At 46.0% G+C, this 24,366-nt stretch overlaps 1 protein-coding gene across 4 annotated transcripts; it reads left to right on the top strand.

The window, feature by feature from the left end:
* Positions 1-2,635: 2,635 nt before the first annotated feature.
* LOC108236955 (pecanex 3) lies at positions 2,636-23,928 on the top strand. Of its 4 annotated transcripts, none has more exons than XM_037979196.1 (37): positions 2,636-2,844; positions 2,928-3,020; positions 3,839-4,345; positions 4,695-4,903; positions 4,984-5,089; positions 5,323-5,362; positions 5,511-5,606; positions 5,848-7,581; positions 8,617-8,746; positions 8,965-9,134; positions 9,462-9,519; positions 9,603-9,744; positions 9,863-10,020; positions 10,512-10,665; positions 10,828-10,860; positions 11,480-11,651; positions 11,819-11,929; positions 12,331-12,422; positions 12,519-12,628; positions 13,036-13,141; positions 13,232-13,324; positions 13,433-13,583; positions 13,963-14,107; positions 14,565-14,742; positions 14,961-15,069; positions 15,298-15,427; positions 15,502-15,560; positions 15,652-15,867; positions 16,064-16,317; positions 16,450-16,680; positions 17,089-17,192; positions 17,285-17,432; positions 17,508-17,738; positions 17,847-18,121; positions 18,218-18,387; positions 18,465-18,853; positions 20,515-20,667. In XM_037979196.1, the coding sequence occupies exons 3-37, from the start codon at positions 4,193-4,195 to the stop codon at positions 20,665-20,667; spliced, it is 6,810 nt and encodes a 2,269-aa protein (XP_037835124.1). In that variant the 5' UTR covers positions 2,636-2,844; positions 2,928-3,020; positions 3,839-4,192. The 4 variants fall into 4 exon arrangements, with proteins under 4 accessions (XP_037835124.1, XP_037835123.1, XP_037835122.1 ...); XM_037979195.1 differs by having other exon boundaries at positions 2,928-3,073; XM_037979194.1 differs by lacking the exon at positions 2,928-3,020.
* Positions 23,929-24,366: the final 438 nt, after the last annotated feature.

Here is a 24,366-nt window from a genome sequence, read left to right as displayed (position 1 = left end):
ACCGGCGACCTTTTCAGGGTCTCAGGCGTCTCTCCAACAGGTTACAGCTGAAACGCAAGAATCAAACGGGGGAAACTCAACGGATAGACGGCCTGTTATTCCACATGTGCCATCTTATCTATTATCTTCTGCTGTGAAGAAGAGGGAAGTTTCTTTTTGTTTCTTCGTCGGCCACATCCCGCCCAAAAAAATGAGACGAGGGTTAGCAGGGCTTCAGTGACACGTTAGGCTCAAAACGTTCCCTTTCAGCAACATTTCTGTGCGTTTCGCTTCCAAGGAGCCAGACTTTCGTTGAAACAATCTCTGAAACCCATCTTGCTGGTCGATTCTCCACGGCTCCTTTGGGGAAGAGTAGTTCCTCTCGAGCCCCGAAACGGCCGACTCGTAAAATCGTTCGGCCACGAAGAGGCTCCTGGACTCCAGGGGTGCGCCAGAACAGCAGACAAGTTAGCAAAATAAATAAATAAAAAGGCACAATTTGTTCACGTTTCTTTCACTGAATCCATTAAAAACATCCAAGAAAATCGAAATAAATACAACAGTTTGAGGCATAAAACAGCAGCGTTGTGCTGTCGGGGGTGTATTGTGCAGAAAAGAAACAATGTTGACCGAAGGAGGATATGTTCCTGCTGCTGGACCACCCCCTGCCGAGGCTGAGAGGAACTGTAAGCCTTTAGGGGTCTGAGGCGCTGCAGCAGCTGTCGCTTTCCCAGAGGGTGATCGCAAAAGACACGAGTTTAACGCGGCGGCGGCTCGAGCCAGCGGGGCCACTTGTCTTGTCGGCGTGCCGGCGCCGAGACTGATGGGAGCAGTCCCCGTGGGGGGGCCACGGAGGAGGCGGCCTGTCGCTTTCAGGTACAGCTCAGGTAAGGAGTGATCCGTGCCGACAGCGGCGGGGGGAAAACCGGGGGAGGTGCGCTACGAGACGAGGCACGCCGGGGATCGCAGTGATGTCAGCAGGTTAATTCGACAAAAGGGCCGCGGCGAGAGAAGCAGACGACAGCCGTCTCAACAGACACCGGTCCCGCCAGGCGAGTCCTGTTCCTCGGCTCTGTGCTGGAACTCTATGCAGAACCTGAGCTACAAGTGTGTGCTCTCTCTGCTGGGATTATTTCTGTCATTACGGTGCTGTTTTTTGTCTTTCTTCCAGTAGAAACTCCACCCGGACCAGTCGTTCTGTGTTTGCCTGCGTCTCTTTCCTGTCCTCCCAAAGCCCCAGCGGGTCGAAGAAGATGGCCGCTCGTCCACAGCCTGGTTCTGGTTCCGGTTCCGGTTCTGCTGCAGGTTTCTTCCTGTTAAAAGGGAGTCGTTCCTTTCCACTGTCTCCACCGTGCTGCTCGGGAGGGGAGTCTGTGACGAAGTGAAAAGTCAACACAATCTGCTGCCTTCCTTAGATAAATAACTTTTACTAACTGGCTTCCATAACGTATGTGAAAGTTTCCGTACGGTTCCCTGAAACCACTTTTGTTGTGATCTGGTGCTATATAAAGAAACTGAATTGAGTTGTGTGTTTAAATATGTGAATATTTTAAAAGGTTTCATGTAGCTTCTCTGGTTCTGCAGAAGCCCCGAAGCGCAAAACTGAACACAACAAGGAACAACAGACTGTCCAAAACAAACAAAAAAACACATTACAACATTACTACTAAACTACTACTACTATCACTATTAAGATACTACTAGTACTACTACACTTATACTAATATTACTAGTAAACTACTAGTTGTCTCATCTGTATCTTTTCTTCAGACCTGTTGGAAGGATGAGAGGTTTGTTCCTGGGTTTTACCTCAGGTTATCTTACTGAGCCTTTTTAACAATATTTTAGGTTTGAAATATAATCAGTAAAAACAACAACCTCTCTTTGACGAAAGCGCACTCGTCGGCCAATCAGAGCCCTCCTTACCTCTGCCTCGGTCGCAGTACACTCAAAAACCGATCAAGATTCAGGTTGGATATTTTTGACTAGCATAAACAGTTAAATTTGAGAATGAATGCATTTTGTTTGTTGTCTGCAGATCTAATGATAAAAAGTAAATTATTTAATAAAAGATAAAAATGCTTTGTGTTGTTTCAGGGCAGCAGTATTGGGTTGAGTCAAAGTATATATTTAGGACTGACTCAGTTTCTTTATTATTGTTTATTATCAACCTATCTGGGCTGGTATTAAATTCCTTGTTGATTGAAGTCAACCTGATTCAAGATGACTGCCATTAAAACCAAAATATGACTGTCAGAATAAAAGCCTCATGTGTCAGAATGAAGGAAGAGCTCAAAACAAACAAAAACAAATAAAAGATCACAAAAACAACTACATATGACAAATATTTAACTTCTGAAATGTTTGCTTTGTTGGAGTTTATTTTTCTCAGGCTTTTATTTTTTTTATTTGCTCATTCATTCTGCAAAATTCATGTCTTTTTTAAATTTTATTTTATTTAGTGTGGATTGGCAATACCAAATAAAAAGCATTAATTTGACTCGTATCCACTGAAAATAAAACAGCCCTAAAATATTATGTAGACAAAACCCATATACTGCATGTTCATTGTTTATGTTGAGTCAACATTGTTTTTTGAGTGTACGTGTTTGTGCGTGCTACGTACGTTCGACGTGCTTACGTGCGTCAAATAGCTGTTAGCTCGTGCTTGCTAGCAGCTCGGCGAGCTAGCCCGTTGAAACACTTCCACCCAGGCTCGGTTGGTGCCAGAGAGCAGCTGTCATTGCGGGGTGGTGGTGTTGGAGGGGAAACCCTAACCCGGTACACGTCGGTCTCCGTTTAACGCCAAAGAAGATGTCGGACTTTCGGGAAGCAGTCATACATTAAGCGGCGCCCACGAGCAGGGTAAGCTAACGGTTCGATACCAGCCTTTTCCTCGCTGGCATCCCGAGGAGGAAGCCTCTGAGATTTTTTTTTTTTACCAGCAGCGGTGACTGGATGCGTAAGGAGAATATGAGGCAACCTGAGTGGCTAACGCTAACCGTGAGCTGTTCTGCTGAGTGGGAAAGAAATTGAGAACTGTAAACACAATTATCAACTCTGTCAGCTTAACCAGAACTAACATCACCGGCGGGTATTTATTTAAGATTTATTTTAGAGTTGTCTTGTATTAGAAACATCCTCACTGTTGGAAGGGACAGAAGCCAGTTTTGACTGTCAAGGCCTAGCATTAGCCGCTAACTAGCGTCTGTAATTTTAATGTTTTGTCAACCATTTCAGAGCCGTGTTCGTGTCCCTTTTTTTTCCTCACACCGTTCGCATTTGCCAAAACTACTGAAAACGTTGGTGTTTGGTCGCGTTTCAGTTTCGGAAATACACTGAGTTGTAAGCTAAGCTAAGCTAAAGCAAAAGCTAAAACGTCTGTTAGCCTGCTAACACCAATCTGTAAACTTAATCTAGGCAAGTAGCTGGCACAGTCTAGACACAAAAATTGGAATAGATAAGTATTTTTTTGTGTGCAACTCTGTCATCGTGTCTAAAATCTGAGATGCATACATACATGTCAGTCTTATTGTGTCTCCTTTCTAGCATTAGCTACTTGTAAATATGTTTCTTTTAGTGACTAACAGCGTTTGTCAGTCTCCTGTTCCTAAGAAAATGTTGTTTTTATCAGTTTCATCATTCGTAGCAGGTTTGTTTGCTAACAGGGATTTGTTTAACTTTGAATTTTACAAATAAGATATCAGACAGCAGATGTTTAAGGAATACCGGGGAGGTTGTTTACAGGCTTCAAGATGTGTAGGATGTTGGTGAAATTTAATGACTTTGGTTGTCACTAACTGCAGTGCTCAAAATGCCATATATATCTGTCAGTAACCAGCTTTGATTTGTCTTGCAGATGAATGTTTCTTCATACGCCAAGTGGGATACCAATGTGCCAAAAAGTCACCCTCTTGATTACCCAAAAGGGGTTGGGGTAGAGTGCAGCGACGTCGCTACAGGAAGGGTGCGAATGGTGGCGCGGGAACATGCGAGGACTCTCAGCCTCAACTGACATCTATATATATCCACGACACGGAATTGTTGTCCTTGATGAAACGGTCTTGGTCGCCATGCTATCCCCGAAGGAGGTGCCATCGTAGACGCGAGTCGCCGTGGCTCAAACTGCTGCTGCACGGGGGGGGGGCGGGGTTTGTGAGCGGCATCCTTTGAGGGAGCGTCGCGGCTTGTGTTGAAACCCGAACGCGGAGAGATGGGCTCCCAGGCTCTTCAGATTTTGCGGCAGGGGGTGTGGGCTTCGCTGACAGGTGGCTGGTATGTGGACCCCCATCAGAGCACGTTTTCCAACTGCTTCCACCTGTACCTTTGGATATTTCTCCTGGCCTTTCCCTTTCTTCTGTATATGGTAAGAACATGATTTTTTGTTTGTTTGTTTATAACAGCAGCTAAATTTAGGCATCCATTCTTTTTCCTAATCAGGTCTAATAAAATATGTTTTTCACTTTATTTGGCATGGCATCTTGACAAAGAACTGGCAAATATTCAATATTCTAATTGCAAATGTCCATCATCTCTACGTACGGTGTAAATATTTTTTTTTGAGAGTTCCAAACCTTTCTTTTAATATCTCTCTGATTATATGACTTTTAAAATGATTCTGTAAAACAAATACAGGAATTGTTAAGATTTCTGGCTTTTATTTTTTGTGGCGGTGATGTTGGTGTCATATTAGCATTTATCTTCTTTTATCTCAGGCTCTTCCTCCCAGTCTGGTGGTGGCAGGCGCGTACTCCGCCGTGGTGGCAGTCTTTTTCACCGCCATTAAGGTGGTGAACTACCGCCTCCACGCCATGTTCGACCTTGGTGAGATTGTGGAGAAGAAGCAGGCGTCACTCACAGCCGACGCCCCGAGGACAGAAGAAGGAGACGAAAGTTCAGGAGCTCATGATGGGAATCAGCGCAGGCAAGATGACGTCCTCGGGTCACGTTTTGGTAGAACGCCAACGCGGCGCTCTGACGTTCTGAATTGGTTTCATTTTTCAGGGATAGTCACGTTGGCGTGGAGATGACGGTGTTTCGGAAGGTGAACTCAACACCCCCGGTTCGCTGCAGCTCCCAGCACTCTCTGTTTGGATTGAACCAAGTGTCGGTGAGGATTGCACCTTTTTGTTTTGTTTTTCTCTTTTCTTTTCTTTTTATTGTTCCTCATGCTGTTTTTTTAAAGAAAACATTGTCTGATAGATAATTGATGCCTTCAGCAGAAGTTTTCTGTTGCTTTTCTGCCAATTTGCAAGGCATATATTTTTATTACATCCTCATGAAGACATGTTTTAATGACTTAAATCCAAAAGTATTGATATTAATCATAACCTGATTCTTCAGGAGTTCTTGCCCCAGCTGGAGGATTCAGGAGGGACTAAAGGTAAGCATCTGAGTTTTTAACCTTCTTATGCAAGATTTCTTTACACCCTCAGGTGAAACAGAAAATCGAATGCATTTCCCAAAACTGTCCTTGCGTAAAGAGATTCGCTTTATTTACATTTTAAGTGCCATTTTTTCATTTACCCCAGATTTGAAAGAATTGACACAGGAACAAGGAAGCAGTTGTGTAATTCTGACATCAGCCCATCGTGAGATTGTACAGAGGAGTTCCCAGGACGTCCAGAGTAAGTCTGCCGCTATTCACTGATCTGCAATGAGCTTTATTCCACACCAAGCAGTATCTAATCCTGCCTGTATAAAAATAACTCTGCCTCACAGCATACCAGTACATGCATACAAATCCATTCTTGAAAGGGGATTATTTTTACCCTCCTCTTTGGTCTGCACGGCAATTTTTTTTTTAAATGTTACGTCCCGCTTCGGAGAGCCTTGCATTCTGATTTTTCTCTCTTGAACGTCTCAAAGGGGTTCCCGGAGGAGTACAGGCGTGCACTGCCGCTTCTCTAGGAGGAGATATCCCCGGTATCATGGGAATATCAGGCGTGTCGGCCGGGCTTGAAGAACCTGGAGCCTGCTTGTCCATTCCTCCTTCGCCCTCGAGCCAAGAAGATGGAGGTGAGAAGGAGCAGATGGAGGAGTCGCCCGAACAGTCGACTTACCTGTGTCCTAAGGACAAAGTGATGGAGGCGTATTCTCCACTCGGCCCCTCTGCTGAATCCGAGAGCTTGGGAGATACTCCCCTCAGCCCTCTCATAAAGAGCAGCTTAAGCGAGGAGCTCAGTGAGAATCTGATGGGTCTGGGTCTGGACCCGGTGGCGTTCGCACCGGGGGCTGAGCAGCCAGGCAGCCGCAGCGGGGTGGCGCTGGCTGCTGGATCCACGGACAGTTGCTTCAGCACAGGTGGCGCTGCAACGGACCGCGAGACACTAAGCACCGTCAGCAGCTACCGCAGTGAAAAGACTGATTCGACTCAGCTGGAAAGCCCTTCGTTCAGCCAGCCACGGCCTGCAGATGGACAGGCGTCCGCGTCGGCACCAGCGATGGGTTCTAATGTTCTCAACAATGCAGAGGACGCAGCAGGTGGCAGTGATACTGACAATCTGTCAGACAGCGTGCTACTTCGCTCCCCTTCCAAAGAATTATCCATCAGCCAGGGCCTAGACCGGACACTTGTTGAAGGAGACGATTTGCCCCCTGTTCCTGCTGATATTGCACAGCCCCCTCCTCTGCAGAACTCCTCCCCTTCAAGTAGTGGACACTCAGAGGTTTGTGATTTGGACAGAAATGTCACAGGTCCTCCTCTGCCTCCTCCTCGGCAGGCCAATTCAGTGCCTTCAGGGCTGGCCCTGGGACTAGTGTGTTCTGAGCCTGCTCTGCCCATATCCTCCACCCCCCTCCTGCTGTCTGAGCAGCCTGCTCTCCAAGCCCAGCAGGTTGTGCGTCCTAAAGACTTAAAGCTGCTGCGGGCCGGCGGCGGTAGCATGGGCCACAGGCCGGGTCGGAGGAAAGTGCCGAGAAGGCGAGCCGGAGCGGGCAGCAGCAGTTTCGACTGCGGCTCTTATAGGCGTCACCACAATCATAGACAGCATAGAGATTACATCCCAGTGCGCAGCCGGTTGGGCGCCAAAGCATACAGCGAAAGTCTGTTTGAGGATTCCAGCGACGAAGACGATGGCAGTGACATGAGCGCTGGGTCCAGTCTGGGTTCTCAGCGCCGCTACAGCTCAGACGAGGATAACGACGACAACGACGACTCGAGTTCCTCTACCTCCTGCTACTCTTCAGACCACGCCAACACTGACATGACGTCCCTTCTCTCCACTGCTGCTCAACTCCCCACCCAAAGGGAGGGGGATTTGCCCGAAAGCTCCGGGCCCGGTCACCCCCGTGCTGCTCAGCGCTCTTCGAGCACAGCTAGTGCCAAGACTCACGCAAGAGTACTAAGTATGGACGGAGCGGGCGGTGCCCAGAGCGGCGCCGCGGCCGCTCCCGCTCCTCTACTGCCGATGCCCTCCACCTCCACCCCAGCGCCCCGCACCCTCACCATGTCCAAGTCTGACCTGGAGGCTCGCACAGTACACACGGACGGCTTCTCTGGGAGCCATCATCATCGGCTGGACTCTCTTGGAGGGTCTTGGACCGGCAACCAGATGGGTTGGAGGGCAGGAGAGCTGATTGAAGAGGGAGCGGTGGGCGGAGGTTAGTTGGGTGTAAATATATTTCAGCCATATTCTTTTTATAGGAATATTAATCTCAGTGTTTCCTAATGAGCAGCTAATTAAACCAGGGTTTAAGGCAAAACTTCTTGATATTGTTGACCCATAAGGGTTAAAAATGCAGTACTTTATATATTGTAGAAACAAGATGGGCAGAATGTCTTCTTTTTTTAGGGTTTAGTTTTTGTCATGTGACCAGTTAAAACCTTTTTAACTACAGTTCATAGCTGAGCATTGATGGTCCCCACACAACTTTGTAAATAATTTTTATTATACTTGTAGTTATTGCAAAACAAACGAAATGTTGATCATAAATCCAGCGCAAACTTGCATCTGTGGCTTATATGGACACTATTTCACCAACGTTTGCTCTTGTAATCACAAAGCAAAAAAGTTGAGCCAAATTTATTTAGAAGCAGGAGCTGTACACAGACAAAATGGGCAGTAAAATAATTTCTAAGATGGCACAATAATAAAAAATACAGTTGGAATAAAACACAGTACAGGCTAAAAAACAGGAAGATTAAAGATGTCGTAACTCAGTCTGGTTTAATGTCATGGAATAAAAATGAGTCTTTAGGAGGGTTTTAAACATGTCGGGGATGTTCTAATCTGGAAACTGTTTCTAAGTTGGGATAGAAAATGTTTCTGCCTCAGTTCAGCTTTTAACTGATTATAATTGGCCGTCTGATTTAAAACACTAAGAGCGAAAACCTCCCACTTGTGAGGAGATGAATCACAGCTTAAAGTGGGATTTGGGTGAAGATATTTCAAAGTTTTGAGTCTCATGACTTCAGCTCCAAATATAAGCCTTTTTATATAAACACATACTGTTTATAAATGCAAATGGGCCGTTAAAGTATTCAGGCTTAATTCACAGCTTACTTATTGCTCATCAGTGTTCGGTTCACATTTGCAAATGTCAAATTTTAAATAAAAGTGAAACCAGGTCATTGTTTGAACATGTTCTGTCTGGAAAGGCAGAACTGCACTGATGTAACTGATTGCTCCTCTCCAGCTCTGGGTCCAGAGGATGGGAACAAACACGAGTCCGTCAGCAACGTTAAAAGGACCCAGGCGATACGCAGGAGGCACAACGCTGGGAGCAACCCCACGCCGCCTCCTTCAACCATGGGATCCCCTCCCAGGTCGGTCAGCTAGGCCACGGTTCTGGCCCGTTCTTTGTGTTAGGTCTGCGCACATCGACTGTATCAGCAAGGTTTAAGAAAATATGCAATGAAAATTAAAAAGCTAAGCTACAAAAAGCATGTTGACTCCCAGGTTTGAGCTGTAAGCACCTCACACGGATCACGCAGGTTGGAGCAGCGCCAGAATGTTTTCTTTTTCTCTCTCTCACCCCTCGAAGCCTTCAGGACCTCCAGCGGTCTCGGACCTCCTCTCATTCGCGCACCCGCACGCTCCCCTCGGCCTTACAGTTTGCGTCCTCGCTCCTCCTGCCCCGCAGCGGCATCCACGAGGCGTCCACGTTTGACGACACGTCAGAGGGAGCGGTGCACTATTTCTACGACGAGAGCGGTGAGTCAGTGGTTTTAACACTCCGTGGGGGGAAGGAGAAAAGGGTTTAATGCCGCCACATTTTGTGATCGTGAATCTGTTGAGGTTTTTACGCTGGGTATTATATGCATTTATTAAACCACAAACCAAATTATACCAATAAAAAAGCTCCCATAAACCGTAGTCTCAGCGGAAGAGCAGACTTCAACACACACTTCAGAAAGAGAATCCGTGGGAAGCTGCTGAACACGTGGAAAAAAAATCATAAATGTCTTATTTCATTTCTATGCTTTGGCTAATACTGCCAGTTGAAAGGATTACATTTCTGTTTTCTTTGTTGTGTAACAGGAGTGAAAAGGTCCTACACATTTGGACCTGCTGGAGGAGGTTACGAGGACCCAGTTCAGTGAGTAAAACGATTCTGCTGACGTGGTTTTGTGTTTCCCACGACTGCTGCTTAAACCCCACCCCCCTCCTCCATTGTTGCAGGGAAAGAGAGAGGCAGTCCCAGTCCTCCAGCTTCACCTCCACCGAGGTCCAGGAAGGGGCGCCGGTCCTGTCCATTCTCCAGCCCAGACCGGTGGTTTTACAGGGCATGCAGGTGCGCAGGGTGCCCCTGGAAATGCCTGAGGTGAGCGGCCGGTTATTCCTGTTTTTTTTTTTTAAAAAAAAAAAAAAGGTTAAGGCGATCTGTTTGGGGGGACCGTTTTTGCAGAAAGGATTTCTTAGCTCTTCAATTTCGTTTCTAGTTCGATCTGGATCACGAATCCCTCCAAGAGTCCCACGAGAACACGCTGATGATCGAGGAGAAAGCCAAACCCAAACAGTACTATCGTTTTTGGGTGCTGCCCGGGAAGTGGCTGAGGGTTCGATACGATCGACTGGCTCTTCTGGCTTTACTGGACAGGTGAGAGACGAGATCTTCTTTAGGACCGCTGCTGGGTCGTCTTTAAAATGCCTGAATAACGAGTCAGGAATAATTTATTAGTGCTCTTCAGTTGCATTATAAATCCTGTTTTTTTTTTTTTTTTTTTTTTTTTTTTTTTTTTTTTTTTAAAAACACAAACCCAACGCTTCTGGTCTCAAAATACGTTTTTGAAGTATTTTTTTTTTTGTCCTGCACCCAAACTATTAATTTGATCAATCTTCCCATAATAAAAGATACAAAACTGCTGTGGTTTCCTCATCATGGTGACCTGTTGTAGTTTCTCTTTTATTCTTATTTTTTAATCATAAGTTGCCTTTTAAAATGGCTGCATAAGTATAAACATGAACACTGATTAATGATCCTAATTATCCTCCTTGCAGCTTAATGTTTTATATTAAAGGCAATAAGCTTGTACAGTTTAAGGCCCATTCTTTAACAGTAATAATTCCCTTTTGGATTTTTGTTGCCAGGAATCGGCGGGTGTGTGAGAACGTGTTTGCCGTGGTGTTGGCCAGTCTGGTGGCCTTCCTGGGGTTCTTGCTGCTGCTGCAGGGCTTCTTCAGGGACATCTGGGTCTTCCAGTTCTGCCTGGTCATCGCCAGCTGCCAGTACTCCTTACTGAAGGTGCCCGAGTAGTTCCATCAAATATTCACTAATTATAGGTCTGTTATGAACGCCTGAAGCAATCTTCAGGTGTGCAAGTCTAGCTTTCTTTAGGACTAGTTATTTACATTCCTGTAGATTATCCAAAAAAAATGACTCGAGTTCCTCACCTGTGTGTTTCAGAGTGTGCAACCAGACGCAGCCTCTCCCATGCATGTGAGTATCGTTTTATCTTTTATACTTCACAGCAGACATGTACACCTTTTTGTTAACACCTTGACACTAATTCCATCTGGTATTTATATAATTTCTGTGACATTAGGGTCAAAAAACAACTAAAATACAACTCCGCTGCACTCCTATATCTGCTCTCTCCACATCAGTTTCCTTTGCAGCCGGTTTTAACGTACAGAAAATTCAATCTTTGATGGGAATAAGTGGAGAACTTTTATGAGTTGGTTTCTTATTTTGGGAAGAACAGTATAATGTGTTATTAATTGTGGCAAAATGTCTAAATACTGGTGAAACATTTCTGTTTTTTGAAAAAAAAATTGTAGGACAGCGAATGCAGCATGAATGTTAAAGATGGGAAGGTTGGACAGTTTTACTCTGTGTGATATACCTTTCACTCACATACATTCATAGCCAATTAAATTAATCATTTTTTTAGCTGAGGCTTTGTTTTTTAGTTGATGGTGACTTCAGACACCCAGATTTATGCTCTGCATCGCTGAAAATCTGCTCCTGTGAATGTAATTAGAACACAAAGTAAAGAAAAAAAAAAAAACATTTTTGGGTACGACTGACCTGCCCTCTCCTGGCTTCGTTTCTACAGGGTCACAACTGGATCATCGTGTACAGTCGTCCGGTGTACTTCTGCCTGTGCTGCGTGATGATCTGGATCTTCGACCTGTCTGGACGTTCTGGGAGCCTGCAGCCGTTCTCCCTCTACGGTGTCACCTTCTTCTCTGCACATTTTCTGCTGTGTGTCAGGGATATGCTGATTGGTTAGTTTTATGACTTCTTTTTTTTAATATACCAACTTTGCAGCAGGTGTGTAGGTCACCAGTCATGAAATTATTATTAAACCAGCTCAGTATGCAAGACAATGGGGTTTTATTTATTTATTTATCTGCTAAGATGAGTTGTTTTTTTTTTTTCTTCTCTCCAACAGTTTTTGCCTTGTGTTTCCCGGTCATTTTCCTGTTTGGGTTGCTACCTCAGGTTAACACTTTTGTGATGTGTCTGCTGGAGCAGATCGACATGCACGTTTTTGGTGGAACCGGTAAGAATAGATCTGCGTATACGGACAGTTTGAGAACGCTTACGGCATCTTAAGACAAATTGTTTAGAAATCGCTTGAAACCGTCCCTCATTTAGACCGTGTCATCCACGGTGTCATCAGCCTGTCGCGACAAGCCGTGTTTCACAACATTAGGGAACTTTACCAACTTCTGGCTTTTAGAAACCAAGTTGTGAACAGCATTGTGTGTGTGTGTGAGACAGAAAGAAAAGCTTAAAAATGGCCACGAACCTTTCTGTGGTCTCCATCAAGCGAGCAGCGTGTGCGTCATCTGTCAGCTGTCTCAAACAGATCTGCTCCCAGTGACCCGCGTCCTCCGGGCTGAGACTGAATCCCGCGCCGTCTGCCTGCTGCTCCTGACCTCTTGTCTCGTTTCTCCTCAGCCACCACCAGCCCGCTCTCGTCTCTGTTCAGCCTCATCCGCAGCGCGCTGGTGTCTGCTCTGCTGTACGGGTTTTGCCTCGGCGCCATTAACGTGAGTGCTCCCAAAAAACGCCGGCTTTTAAGCTGAAGGAAGGATTGCTGTAGACGTTATCGGGGACGCCTGTTTTATTTCTTTTTGTTTGTTTAGGCACCGTGGGGTGATGCCCATGTGCCAGTGCTGTTTTCTGTGTTTTGTGGCCTTCTGCTGGCCTTATCCTACCACCTCAGCCGCCAAAGCAGCGACCCTACGATTCTGTGGTCAGTATTTTCTGTCTGATTGTCACAACTGACCTCCCATGTCATATAGTATTGATTAAATGTGGCCATGACTTCCAAATAAGATGCAAGTTTAGTTTGTTTAAATGACTCCCCCCCCCCCCCTTTTTTTTTCATGGAGTTATTTGTTACTTGTCAAGAGAGTCCGTGAAATGTAATATTTTAGTATTTTTCTTTTCTCCTCCTACATATAATTTGAACATCCAGATGTCAGCTAGGCAAATCCAGGTAACCTTCATGCATAGAAAGGAGCATTAGAGGATGTGTACTTGTGCTGAATTGCTTTTTCTCCTCCTCTCAACACAGCCTGTGAAGACTGATGTTCCAAATTAGCTTTTTGCTGTCCACCATTGAATTATTTTTGTGTGCTTTTCACCTCTTTACATCAGGTCACTGGTTCGGTCTAAAATATTCCCAGAACTGGAGAACAGAACACCTGAGGAACCCCCCGTGGAGATCAAGGACCCTCTCCCTGAGAAGCTGCGCAGCTCCGTGGTAAAAAAAGAAAAAGTGCCTGTGTTGATCCAGGGACACATTTCAGGATGGAGGTTTGGAAAGTCAAACTTTCCTTCCTTGTCTCCGCAGAGAGAAATTCTTCACTCGGACCTCGTCATGTGTCCCCTCATGGCTGTGATTACCTTCGCCATCAGTGCCAGCACCGTCTTCATCGCTCTGCAAGTGAGTCGCAGTAACTTTCTCTGAAGTCTCAGGTGGCAACCGTTCAGTGATTCATTCATTTATTTTTTAATGAAAACGTTTTTCTTTCTTTCTCTGCTTGACCAAAAGCCTGCGCTCAGCTTCGTCCTGTACATCCTGGCTGGAGTTGTGGGCTTCATTACACACTATCTCCTGCCTCAGCTCCGCAAACAGCTGCCGTGGTTCTGCCTGGCCCACCCCGTGCTCCGCTCCAAAGAATACAGTCAGTTCGAGGTCCGAGGTGAGCGGCTGGTTCTTCTTTTTCCTCTCCACTCGTATCAAGAGGGAAAATGACACATTGAAACACCTGAACAGCATGAAAACAATAAATATCTGAACGGCCGGAGCACTGAAAGTGTCCAAATTTGTAATTAGATTAGCTGATCTACTCCACACCTAGCTGTTTAGGGTTTTAAATTGAATAGAGCTTTTATTTTGGAAAATGTTAACAATTATTTGTGACGTAGAAGAACTTTATATGCCCCCTTTTTAATCAAGTTGAAGCAGCCTTTTCCCCCATCTTGGTTATTATTTTCAGGCCGATTTGACGAAGTTGGGAGTATTTGAATGCAAATGTCCTCGACAGACGCGCAAATGGCTTCGCTCTCTCTCTGTTCCAGACGCCGCTCAGCTGATGTGGTTTGAGAAACTGTACGCGTGGCTTCAGTGTGTGGAGAAATACTTCATCTACCCGGCTGTGGTGCTGAACTCCCTTACAACTGAAGCTCGAACGGTCGGCCAGAATCATAAAGAAATAGACATTTAGTAAGTCGTCTTATCAGTGTTTTCACTGCTCTTAGTAGCTGCTCTTTAAGTACTTCCTGCTAAGTTTATGTACAGTTACATGGCACAAGATTTATTAGATATTGAACTTCTTGTTATGATGTTCAGGCTATACTAGTTACTCATTGTAAATAAAATGTGTTTCATCTGTTTCTTTTATATTTATATATATATATATATATTCTTTAACCACATGATCCGGTCTGTCTAGATGTCAGTGAAGGTGAATGCATTTATTTAAAGAGCACTATTTTCAGTTTACATTCTTCTACTTCTACTTTACAACTCTACAAAAGTTGGATTTCTTCAGTGACATAATGAGTTGTAGTTAAAAGGCAACGTCCAGCGTAAACGGCCCGAACCAGGTCGCAGGTGTTGCGTTCCAGTTGCACGCGCGGCGTGTGTCATGGCGTCACCGATCTCCTCTCCCTCTCTGCAGCAGCCGAGCTCTCTTCATCTCCGTGGCCGGCATGAAGCTGCTGCGTTCGTCCTTCTGCACGCCGTCGCAACAGTACGTCACGCTGTGTTTCACCACCCTCTTCTTTCACTTCGACTACCCGCACTTTTCAGAGACCTTCCTAATCGACTACTACTTCATGTCCATTCTCTTCAGCAAGGTCAGACCATATTTCATCTGCATTTTTTTTTTTTTTTTTGTGGTGACAGTTAAATTATAATCTCCTTCAGAGACGTTTTGTTATGCATAGAGGAGAAATTGAAGTAGATTTCTGTTTTAATGTCCGTTGTAGCATGAACACTGTTGTCAGCATGTTTCTTTTTGTGGTCATTCTTTTTTTTTTAAAGCCTGACTTTGATTTATTCCTTGTTCTTTCAGATGTGGGACCTCCTGTACAAGCTGCGCTTTGTGTTGACTTACATAGCCCCATGGCAGATCACCTGGGGCTCGGCCTTTCATGCTTTTGCGCAACCTTTTGCTGTGCCCCGTATCCTTTGGTTTGTCTTATTTTTGTGGCGGTATTAAATAAAAATGTTTGAACTTTAAGTATAATACGAGCTAAGACTGCATCTGCAAGCTACAGCTGGAACACCAGGACGTGCTCTAAACGTTTTAAGCTACTTTTTGCTGCAGGATTATTGTATTAAATAGGATTTTCACAGAATTAAATTCCTGTTTTTTCTTCCCGATTTGCCCTTAACCTGCGTTTCTTCAGACTCCGCCGTGCTTTTTGTCCAGGCCGTCTTTTCCGCCGTCTTCTCCACGCCTCTCAATCCAGTTCTAGGCAGCGCCGTGTTTGTCACCTCGTACACCAGGCCTGTGAAGTTCTGGGAACGAGACTACAAGTATGTGTTTGATCAAAAGTCTGAACTGACAGTGTTCCCGCTTAGCGCTGACCCTCGATTGTCACATTTTGCAGCACCAAACGGGTCGACCATTCAAACACGAGACTCTCCACCCAGTTAGACCGCAACCCAGGTCTGTGCTGTCACGTCTGATGCTCTCGGTTTGGCGTCTTGTTTTCAGCTTGCAGCCACAGTGACGGCCTGTTTTAAATTTTCCCTTCAAGGTGCTGACGACAACAACCTGAACTCTATTTTCTACGAGCACCTGACGCGCTCTCTGCAGCACAGCCTGTGTGGGGACCTGCTGCTCGGGCGCTGGGGCAACTACAGCACGGGCGACTGCTTCATCCTGGCGTCCGACTACCTCAACGCTCTGGTGCACATCATCGAGATCGGCAACGGCCTCGTCACCTTCCAGCTGCGGGGTCTAGAGTTCAGAGGTCAGCAATTCTAAGCTCTTGGTTTACGTCTTCAGTTTTACGCACAGAGAACATTTGCTTCAGAAGGCTTTTACCTGCTACAGTAAAATGATTAAATTGTTTCTTAGTTGGGGCTTTAATGAGTCTGACACCTCACACGTAAAGAAGAGTCACGTCTTCCTCGAGCCCCAGATCCTGATGTTTCACGTCTGTCCAGGCACCTACTGTCAGCAGAGGGAGGTGGAGGCCATCACGGAGGGGGTGGAGGAGGATGAGGGCTGCTGCTGCTGCGAACCGGGTCACCTGCCCCACATGTTGTCGTTCAACGCTGCGTTCGGACAGCGCTGGCTGGCCTGGGAGGTGGCAGCCACCAAATACGTCCTGGAGGGTTACAGCATCAGCGACAACAACGCCGCTTCCATGCTGCAAGTGTTCGACCTTCGTAAGATCCTCATCACGTACTACGTCAAGGTACGTCTGCTCAAGTACAGGCGCTTTCCGGGCTGCGTCTTTGCATCGTGCTCCTCGAATCTTCTCGCACGTCACTTTGCTTTATGGCTCTGTGCTGCCGAGGCGTAACCCGGCTCCGTTTTTCACCAACAGAGCATCATTTACTACGTGAGTCGATCCGCTAAGCTGGAAGAGTGGCTGAGCAACGAGACCATTCAGGAGGCGCTGCGGCCTTGCCTCTGCGCCAACTACGTGGACAGCGATCCCACCTTCAACTTGAACATCGACGAAGACTACGATCACAGAGCCTCCGGCATCACCCCCTCCTCGTTCTGTTTGATTTACCTGGACTGGGTTCAGTATTGCAACAGCAGGCGACAAACGGTGAGACGTCGTCTACAAGAAAACCTCCCACAGCAGCGGGCTGTAATCATCTTTAAAGCTCTCATCTAAAAATACACACAGTTTTAACCTTCTGAAAATGAAAAGCAGTGTTGAGAGAAACTAAAATGAGTTATTTATCTTGTAAACCTTTTCAATGTCATGATAGGAGGTGCTGATTATATTGTATGAAGCATAAATTTAGGCTTTTCAGTTACACAAGGACTGATTCTATTAATATGAGTGCCTGATAGCAGCATTTTCCTTCCTTTATTATCAAATCAATACAATTTTATGAAAACAAACCCCAGTGTGTATATGTGTGTGTATATATATATATATATATATATATATATATATATATATATTAAATGAACAGTAATTTTATTCTGACTTTGTGCTGTTTTGTAGCCGGTGGTTTGTGAGAGAGATTCCCCACTTGTCAACCTCTGTTTTGGTTTGTGTATCCTGGGAAGAAGAGCTCTGGGCACAGCGTCTCACAGCATGTCTGCAAGGTGAGGCCTCCAGGTCGTGCTGCTTCGTTGGTTACTTTAATGCACGTGCTGCCAGTGATCAAGTGTTTGTTTTGTTTTTTTCCCTCTAACAGTTTGGAGCCATTTCTCTATGGCCTCCACGCCCTCTTCAAGGGAGACTTCCGCATCACGTCTCCCAGAGATGAATGGGTGTTTGCAGATATGGACCTGCTGAATCGGGTTGTAGCACCAGGAGTACGAATGTCCCTCAAACTGCACCAGGTAGTGCTTCAAAAGAAACAAAACAAAATACTCACTGACGCTGTAATAACCTTTTATGATCCGTATTTCCTCCAGGATCACTTCACGTCTCCGGATGAATACGAGGATCCCGTGGTTCTGTATGACGCCATCACCGCCAACGAGGAGAAGATGTTGATATCGCACGAAGGGGACCCCGTGTGGCGCAGCGCGATTCTGGCAAATATGCCCTCGCTGCTCGCGCTGCGCCACATCATGGATGACGGCAGCGACGAGTACAAGATCATCATGCTCAACAAGAGGTTCCTCAGCTTCAGAGTCATCAAGGTCTGCTGTCCGCCGCGTGTTTGTCTGATTATTCTTTTTATTTACTGCTTAAATGTTGTTGTTTTTAAAGCTGAAACTGAGCTTGTCTCTGTGCTGCCCCCCCTCCAGGTGAACAGAGAGTGTGTGCGGGGGCTGTGGGCGGGTCAACAGCAGGAGCTGGTTTTCCTGCGGAACCGTAACCCAGAGCGCGGGAGCATCCAAAACGCCAAACAGGCCCTGAGGAACATGATCAACTCGTCCTGCGACCAGCCCATCGGCTACCCCATATACGTGTCCCCCCTCACAACCTCATACGCCGGGGGGCACAGTCAGCTGCGGTCTGTGTGGGGGGGGCCCGTCAGCCCACACAACATATACACCTGGCTCATTAGCAGCTGGGACAGGTGCGCGTTTCACCTGGTGACACAAATATAAAAAAAAAATTAAAAAAAAAAGATGGTTGGAATCGGTGATCTGACCTGTGGTTTCTCTCTGTGCAGGTTGCAGAAAGGATGCGGCGCTGGCTGCAACAGCGGAGGAAACATCGAGGACTCCGACTGCGGTGGCGGCTCCACCTCCATCTCCACCAACCCGGCCATTCACACCACCCAGAGTACACCGGCCTCCAGCCTCCCCCAGCCACACATCACAACCATCCAGCCTTCCATGGGTAAGATCCATATAATCCAGCTCTCTGCTGCCATTTGTTAGGGAGGACTAAATTATTTGGCTTTTCTTGCTTTTTAGGCACCGATAACCCCATCGGCCCCACCCAAAGCTGGCCACATCACCCTCAGCCTCTCCCGTTAGCTCTCCTCAGCCAATCGGAGGGCAGAATGGAGGCGGGGCTGCTCTCATCTCTGCAGAGGACGTCCTCCATCCAGGGGCTCCTGGGCCAGCAGCTCTCCAGCTCCCAGCTGTCTTTCAGCGGCTCTGTGGCTCCTCCACCTCTCCCAGGCGCCGAGCGCTTCTGCCCGGCGGCTCTCCTGGACAACTCAGGGCACCGAGCGGGCCAGCGGAGCGGCCTGCACTACGAAGGCCACTTTGGGAAGTGGAGTTTCTCAGCCAGAAAAGGCTTCAGCGGAGCAGCTGCAGCGGAAGCAGACGGAGGACTGGTACCGACGATACGCACACAGGTAAGGAGACTCGAGGCGGCGTGTCCTTTCTCACTGTCTGTCAACGTGACAAACCGGCTCATAAAAATCCTGCCAAAGTAATAATTCAGCTTTTTCTTTTGAAGGTTTAATAATATTTTCAGAAACTGCTCCACCCAACTGCAATAATAGCTTTTTTTTTTTTTTTTTTGGCCGCGAGGAAATAAAATGGAGACGCCAGTCATGCTTTCACTTTTATGTCAACATTACTTGAAGTAGATGGGGGTTTTTGTTTTTTGTTTTTTTTTCCTCTTGAGTCAGTCAAGAGTTCAATAATTAATATAATAAGAGGCACATACAAACATTAAGGTTTTACAGATAAAAACTGAGCAGTTTACAGGAAATATTGGAAACAGCTGCTGTATCTAAAACTCTCTGATCCGATGAGAGAGACTGCTGCAAAAAAAAAGAAATATTTGGGTTTGGATCTTTACCTGAAACAGATTTCTCCTGACTGTTTTTTTTACTTCTTACTGAACCCACGCTCCGCCGCCACAGCAGAGACGTCTGTCCTCCTCCGAGTTTACAGTCGGAGCGTTTCCGCCACCAAAAGCGCTCCCCGAGTCGAGACGGGAGCGCTGTGAGGGGAAAATCCTGCAATATGCTGCTCCCCTCTGCACCAAGGGAGGAGCAGAGATCAGACACACAGTCTGTGGAGCCTAAGAGCTGCCAGAAGTCAGACGGTACGAAGCTGTGAGTGCAACGTCGAGGTCGGCGACGATGGCCACACGCCGTGAAGGGAATCGTGTTTCGGTAGAATTTACTCTCTGCGTCCGAAACACAAGAGGCCGGCACGCTGGCCTGCATGAGCCGGGCGCTGCAGAGCTTTAAAAGGCTTCAACCCGGTCATAGATGAGCCGATGCTGGAGACACGGTCCACAGCAGGTGGGGAATGAGTTATTGACCTCGTTGCTGTGAACTGCATGCCAGGGGGAAAACCGTCGCTTCGCTCTAAAAAGGACTGCCAGTTTGTTTATCGCTTACTCGTGTGCAACTCTAGGGTCGGACTCATAAATCAAGTTTTCACAAAAACACACGCGGTCAAAGGGTTGGAACCAAAAATATAAACGGCCTCTCGTTTTAGGTTCATTGCAGCTGATTTAATTATCAGTTCTTAGTGATATGTTGTGATGGAATCAGGCGTTTCGAAGGAAACAAAAAGACAGATCACAGGTTGTTTGATCTCCTCTGATATTTTAAGATGGAAATGATCGAACATGACGGTCTGTACGTTCACAAGGTCTCTTCAGAGGTTGTTGATGTGCAGGTTCTGACGGATAACATGGAATGAAAACATGCTTAAATTGTTGCCTAGGCAACCAGTATTTTCCATCGAAGCTAGCGGTGGACTCTAAAGCAAAGACAGATTGCTACTGTAGGTATGAGCTTATTAGCTGAAACATTGAGACCCAAACAGGACGTGTGCCAGAAAAAAATCTGTAATTAATATCGGGTTAGAGCGCTCATTGCTCGGCGGTGAGATGAGTCATCGCTGCGCTTTTGTGTTCCTCGCTGAGTTTCTCCTGTTTGTCTTATTGTTCGTCGGAAACGGGGTTCGTGGAAATCACCTCCTTCTAAGAAGCGTGTTTCGTAGCACCGCCGACGTTCTCCGATTTACCGTCCTGTGATCTTTCCCCCTCCAGCCCGCCCCGCCGGCACCGCTTCAGGAGGCCAACCTGACCCACGACCCTCTGGGAGCCACGCAGACCCTGGACCCAGCGCTGCTGGCTCCGGGGGAGCCCGCGACCCCGAAAGAGGAGTCCACAGAGCTGCCTTTACTCGATCGCCTGCGCTGAGTTTGGCGCCGGTTTTCTGCAACGAAAGCACACAGCGGACCGAAAAAGCCCCGGGCCCAGCCAGAACCAGACTCATTCCAGCCTTCGGGACTCATTCCGTCTCATCCAGCGCAGCGGAGGTTTTTTTTTTTTCGTAAATTATCCAACGGCCCACTGCAATACCGGCTAAACCTGGGTACACACACACACACACACACACCTCCTTTTTACAGAAGATCTGGTAGCATGCTGAGCTGATGCACGACAGACCATGAAATGATTTTAAGCCAACCTGTTTTGTTCTGAGGTTGAGCGCCATGGTGAGGTTTGTTGTTTTGCTCACTCCTCTCATGTTTTTTTTTTTTTTTTTTTTTTTTTTTTTTTTTTTTTTTACAAAAAAAAACATGCCTCTGCCTCTGTGGACAACCTTTGGGTCGTAACAGTAGTGACAGGCCGGAAAGGCCAGTGCAATTATAAGGGATATTTTGCTTCAGGATTGTTTTTATTTTTCTATACTGGAGGAAAGAATCCGCCTCCAGCTGTCTCACTTGCCAGCAGCAGCGTTCTTTTTTTTTTTTCTAAGCCAATCAAAACAGATCAATATGTTACTGTAGAAAGAAGCGAAGGACGCCTCGTTCCCCCCCCCCGCCACCATGAATGCCTCCTGACTGGAACCTGCACCGGAGTGTCAGCACTCATCAGGAGCCTCTGCTCCACCGCTCAGCACCCCCACCCACCCGTCATTGCCCTGCAGAGGTGCCTGACATCATCGACGCTTCACGGTTGAAGATTCAGGGACAACAACAACAAACATCCCCTCCGTCCGAGCCAACAGGTGGTGCTTTCCCTGCGAGTTTACAGAGTGTTGAGTGTTGAGGCCTGACCGGGGGGAGCGTGGAGGCTCGCTCCTGTCTGAAAACCATGCTGATCTTAAACCCCCCCCCCTTTTTTTTTTTTGTTTTTAATGTTCGGTGGGGTCGAATGTCTTTTTTGTTAGTCGTTTTACTTGAAGAACCTTCAGACGCAGCGAGATGGATCCCATCAGATCCCGGCTCTCCGAAGAGCAGGCCGCTCCGCGTGGGGAGCTGTGGTTCCTCTTTACATGCAGTAACCCCACCACCACCAGCCCCGCCATTACTGTACTACTGCTTCTGCATCTCCTGCTACTACTACTACATCCACTACTACTGCTGTCTCTGCTCCAGTTCAATCCAACGTTTTAGTTGGACATTTAAACTGAAAACAAAGGTGGAATATTTATTTGAATACTGTCTTACAGATATCTTTTACAGGGTTTGTCTTTACGGTGTGCCGATATGCTGAGTCCTACCTTCTGTCACCTGCATCCCCCCCCCCCGTCCTTTGTACTCTTTACATTTAATCATCTCAGCAACGATAATCTTTCATTTTTTTATGAATTTTTTTTTTAGAGGAAGGGTTTTGTTTTTAATGGGGGTTTGTGTGCTACGAATGAGCAGTCAGTATCTAACCTGTAGTAGACTGCTGTCATGGAGACTCTGAGGGGGAAACCAGGCCAGCCAAAGGTCAGATCTAGGTCACGAGAGGAGCACTTTTTTTTTTTTTTAAAGGGATAGTTCTGATATTTCGTCGTAGTTTAAGTTTAAATAAATCATTTGCTTTTGACCAAACTGACGAGCTAACGGCTAGTCCGAGCGGGGCCGACACTGAAGTTCACGCGCGTGTCGGCCGTTTCACGAACCTTTTTTTGTTGCCTTCAGGCTGAAGTTTATGTAAAACTCTGGTTATTAAACGAGCGCAAACAGCAGCAGGGAGCTCATCTCTGCCAGAACGTCTCAGTAATGAGAAGCTGTCTTTAAGACTCGGTCCCGCTCTGACTAGTCGTTAGCTCATCAGTCCAGTCAGAATTAAACCCTTGTTCGCTGCAGGTAAGATACTGACTGCTCAGAAGTCAAAATAAAAAGAAGTCTTTAGAGCTCGTAACGCAACTGGAAATATTCCTGAGAAGATGGTTTCTTTCCCACTCTTGCACTATATTTTTGACCACTGTGAAAAAAACACTAAGTTTCTGCGGGCTGCAGTCACAGCTGTCAGACCCTCGGGTTGGTTGTTTTTTTTTTTGTTTATTTTTGCCGAGTCCAGTGGCTTTTCAGCTCTAGTTGTCAGAACGTTGTGCCATAGCATTAATCAATCGCCTGGACTGTCGTGTTTTCATAAGAAACTCAAAAAAAAAAAAACAGGAAAGAAATGGACTTTATTCCACAGGAAACGACACCTCAGAGTGGGGCTGTTTGAATTTATTTTTTCTCATGGCGCAAAAAACCCAACCTTTCCTCAGGTGAGGAAGAAAACAGAAACCACATCGTAGCATTTGCCCTCTTCTAGTTTCCTTTGTATAAATTTCTCCTTTTGACACACACTCTTTTTGTCTGCTGCAGGTAAGACACTGACTACCCTTAACCTCTTCCCTTTTTTTTTAATCCCTTTAAAAGAAGTGTTGAATTAAGACGAGCCCCCCTCCCTGTTTTTAGGTTAGAAAACCTGCATGTTAAAGCCACACCTGTCTGAAATAACCGATGCTTTTCTTACATTTGAACAAAAAGGTTTTTTTGTTTTTAAGCAGCCTCGAACTGTTCATCAGTGAAAAGCTACAACCTATTAAACACCCTCAACTCAGGAAAAACAACCTTATCGATCAGTGCTGGGCTCTTTCTTTTTTTTTTGTTATTGTTTGTTTTTCCCCCTCTCGTTCGTTTTGTACACAAAGGAACAGGAAGTCGTTCCGTTCGGTTCCTCTTTTTTGTTTTCTTCGCTGGGAGTCAGGAAAGCACAAGCTAACAGACAGAGCTGGGTGTTTGGGGGGGAAAAATTAAAAAAAAAATAAATGAAAGGGATTTCTTAACGTCTGAAACTATGTACAGCATGTTTCCTATATAAATATATATTTAAAAATAAATCTATTTTATTATTGGGTTTTGGTTTCTTCATCAAAGACACTATATATATAAATCTATATATATATGCTGAGTTCTCGGGGTGGGATTCTGGGCTTTTACCCCTCGGCGTGAAGCTGTCGTCACGCTGAAACGTGCAGTTTGGGAAGATTCGCAGAAAACTTTTTCGTTTGCACAAAAACGCATCGTCCACCCATCCCCGGCTTTTCGTTTCAGCTCCATTCTTTCGGGGAGGCAGATCTTTTTATTTAAGAACTTTAGGTCAATGTTCTGTACAGTTTTTTATGTCATTTTTGTTTTTGTTTTTTCTCCCCTCCTATTTAAATTAAAGTTTGTCTTTGTTTGCAAATCTGTTGCTTTTGAGTGATTTTTAAACGCGCTAAAAGCCTTCAGGTTCACTTTAATGGTTCGGATCAGATCATTTTAAAGCCATACTCCAGTCCAGGGGGGGGAAAAGTACATTTATTGCTACAAAAACAGTCAAACATGAGTACGGGTAAAGACTTTAGTGTTTTATACTAAAAGGGGAGAACGTGACACACGTGAGAAGCATCACATTCAGAGTATTTGTCTCGTTCAACCAGAAAAACTGGATCAGTCGGCTCTTTGTTCATGTTTTATGCATCCAAAAGGTGGCGGCCTGTTTGTTCAGTAAAGTATCAAGCATTTCAAAACAGAAAAAGAAAAGAAAAACTGAATATTTTCCATTTAGAACAACTGAAACCAAAAGAGGACAAACTTTCAAAACAAAATACCGTATTTTCCGCACTACAGGGCGCACTGGATT

This window comes from Kryptolebias marmoratus, linkage group LG13, assembly GCF_001649575.2.
Source record: "Kryptolebias marmoratus isolate JLee-2015 linkage group LG13, ASM164957v2, whole genome shotgun sequence".
Lineage (NCBI taxonomy): Eukaryota > Metazoa > Chordata > Actinopteri > Cyprinodontiformes > Rivulidae > Kryptolebias > Kryptolebias marmoratus.
The sequence above is the reverse complement of the archived record's forward strand: the minus strand, read 5'-3'. Positions and strand labels throughout refer to the sequence as shown.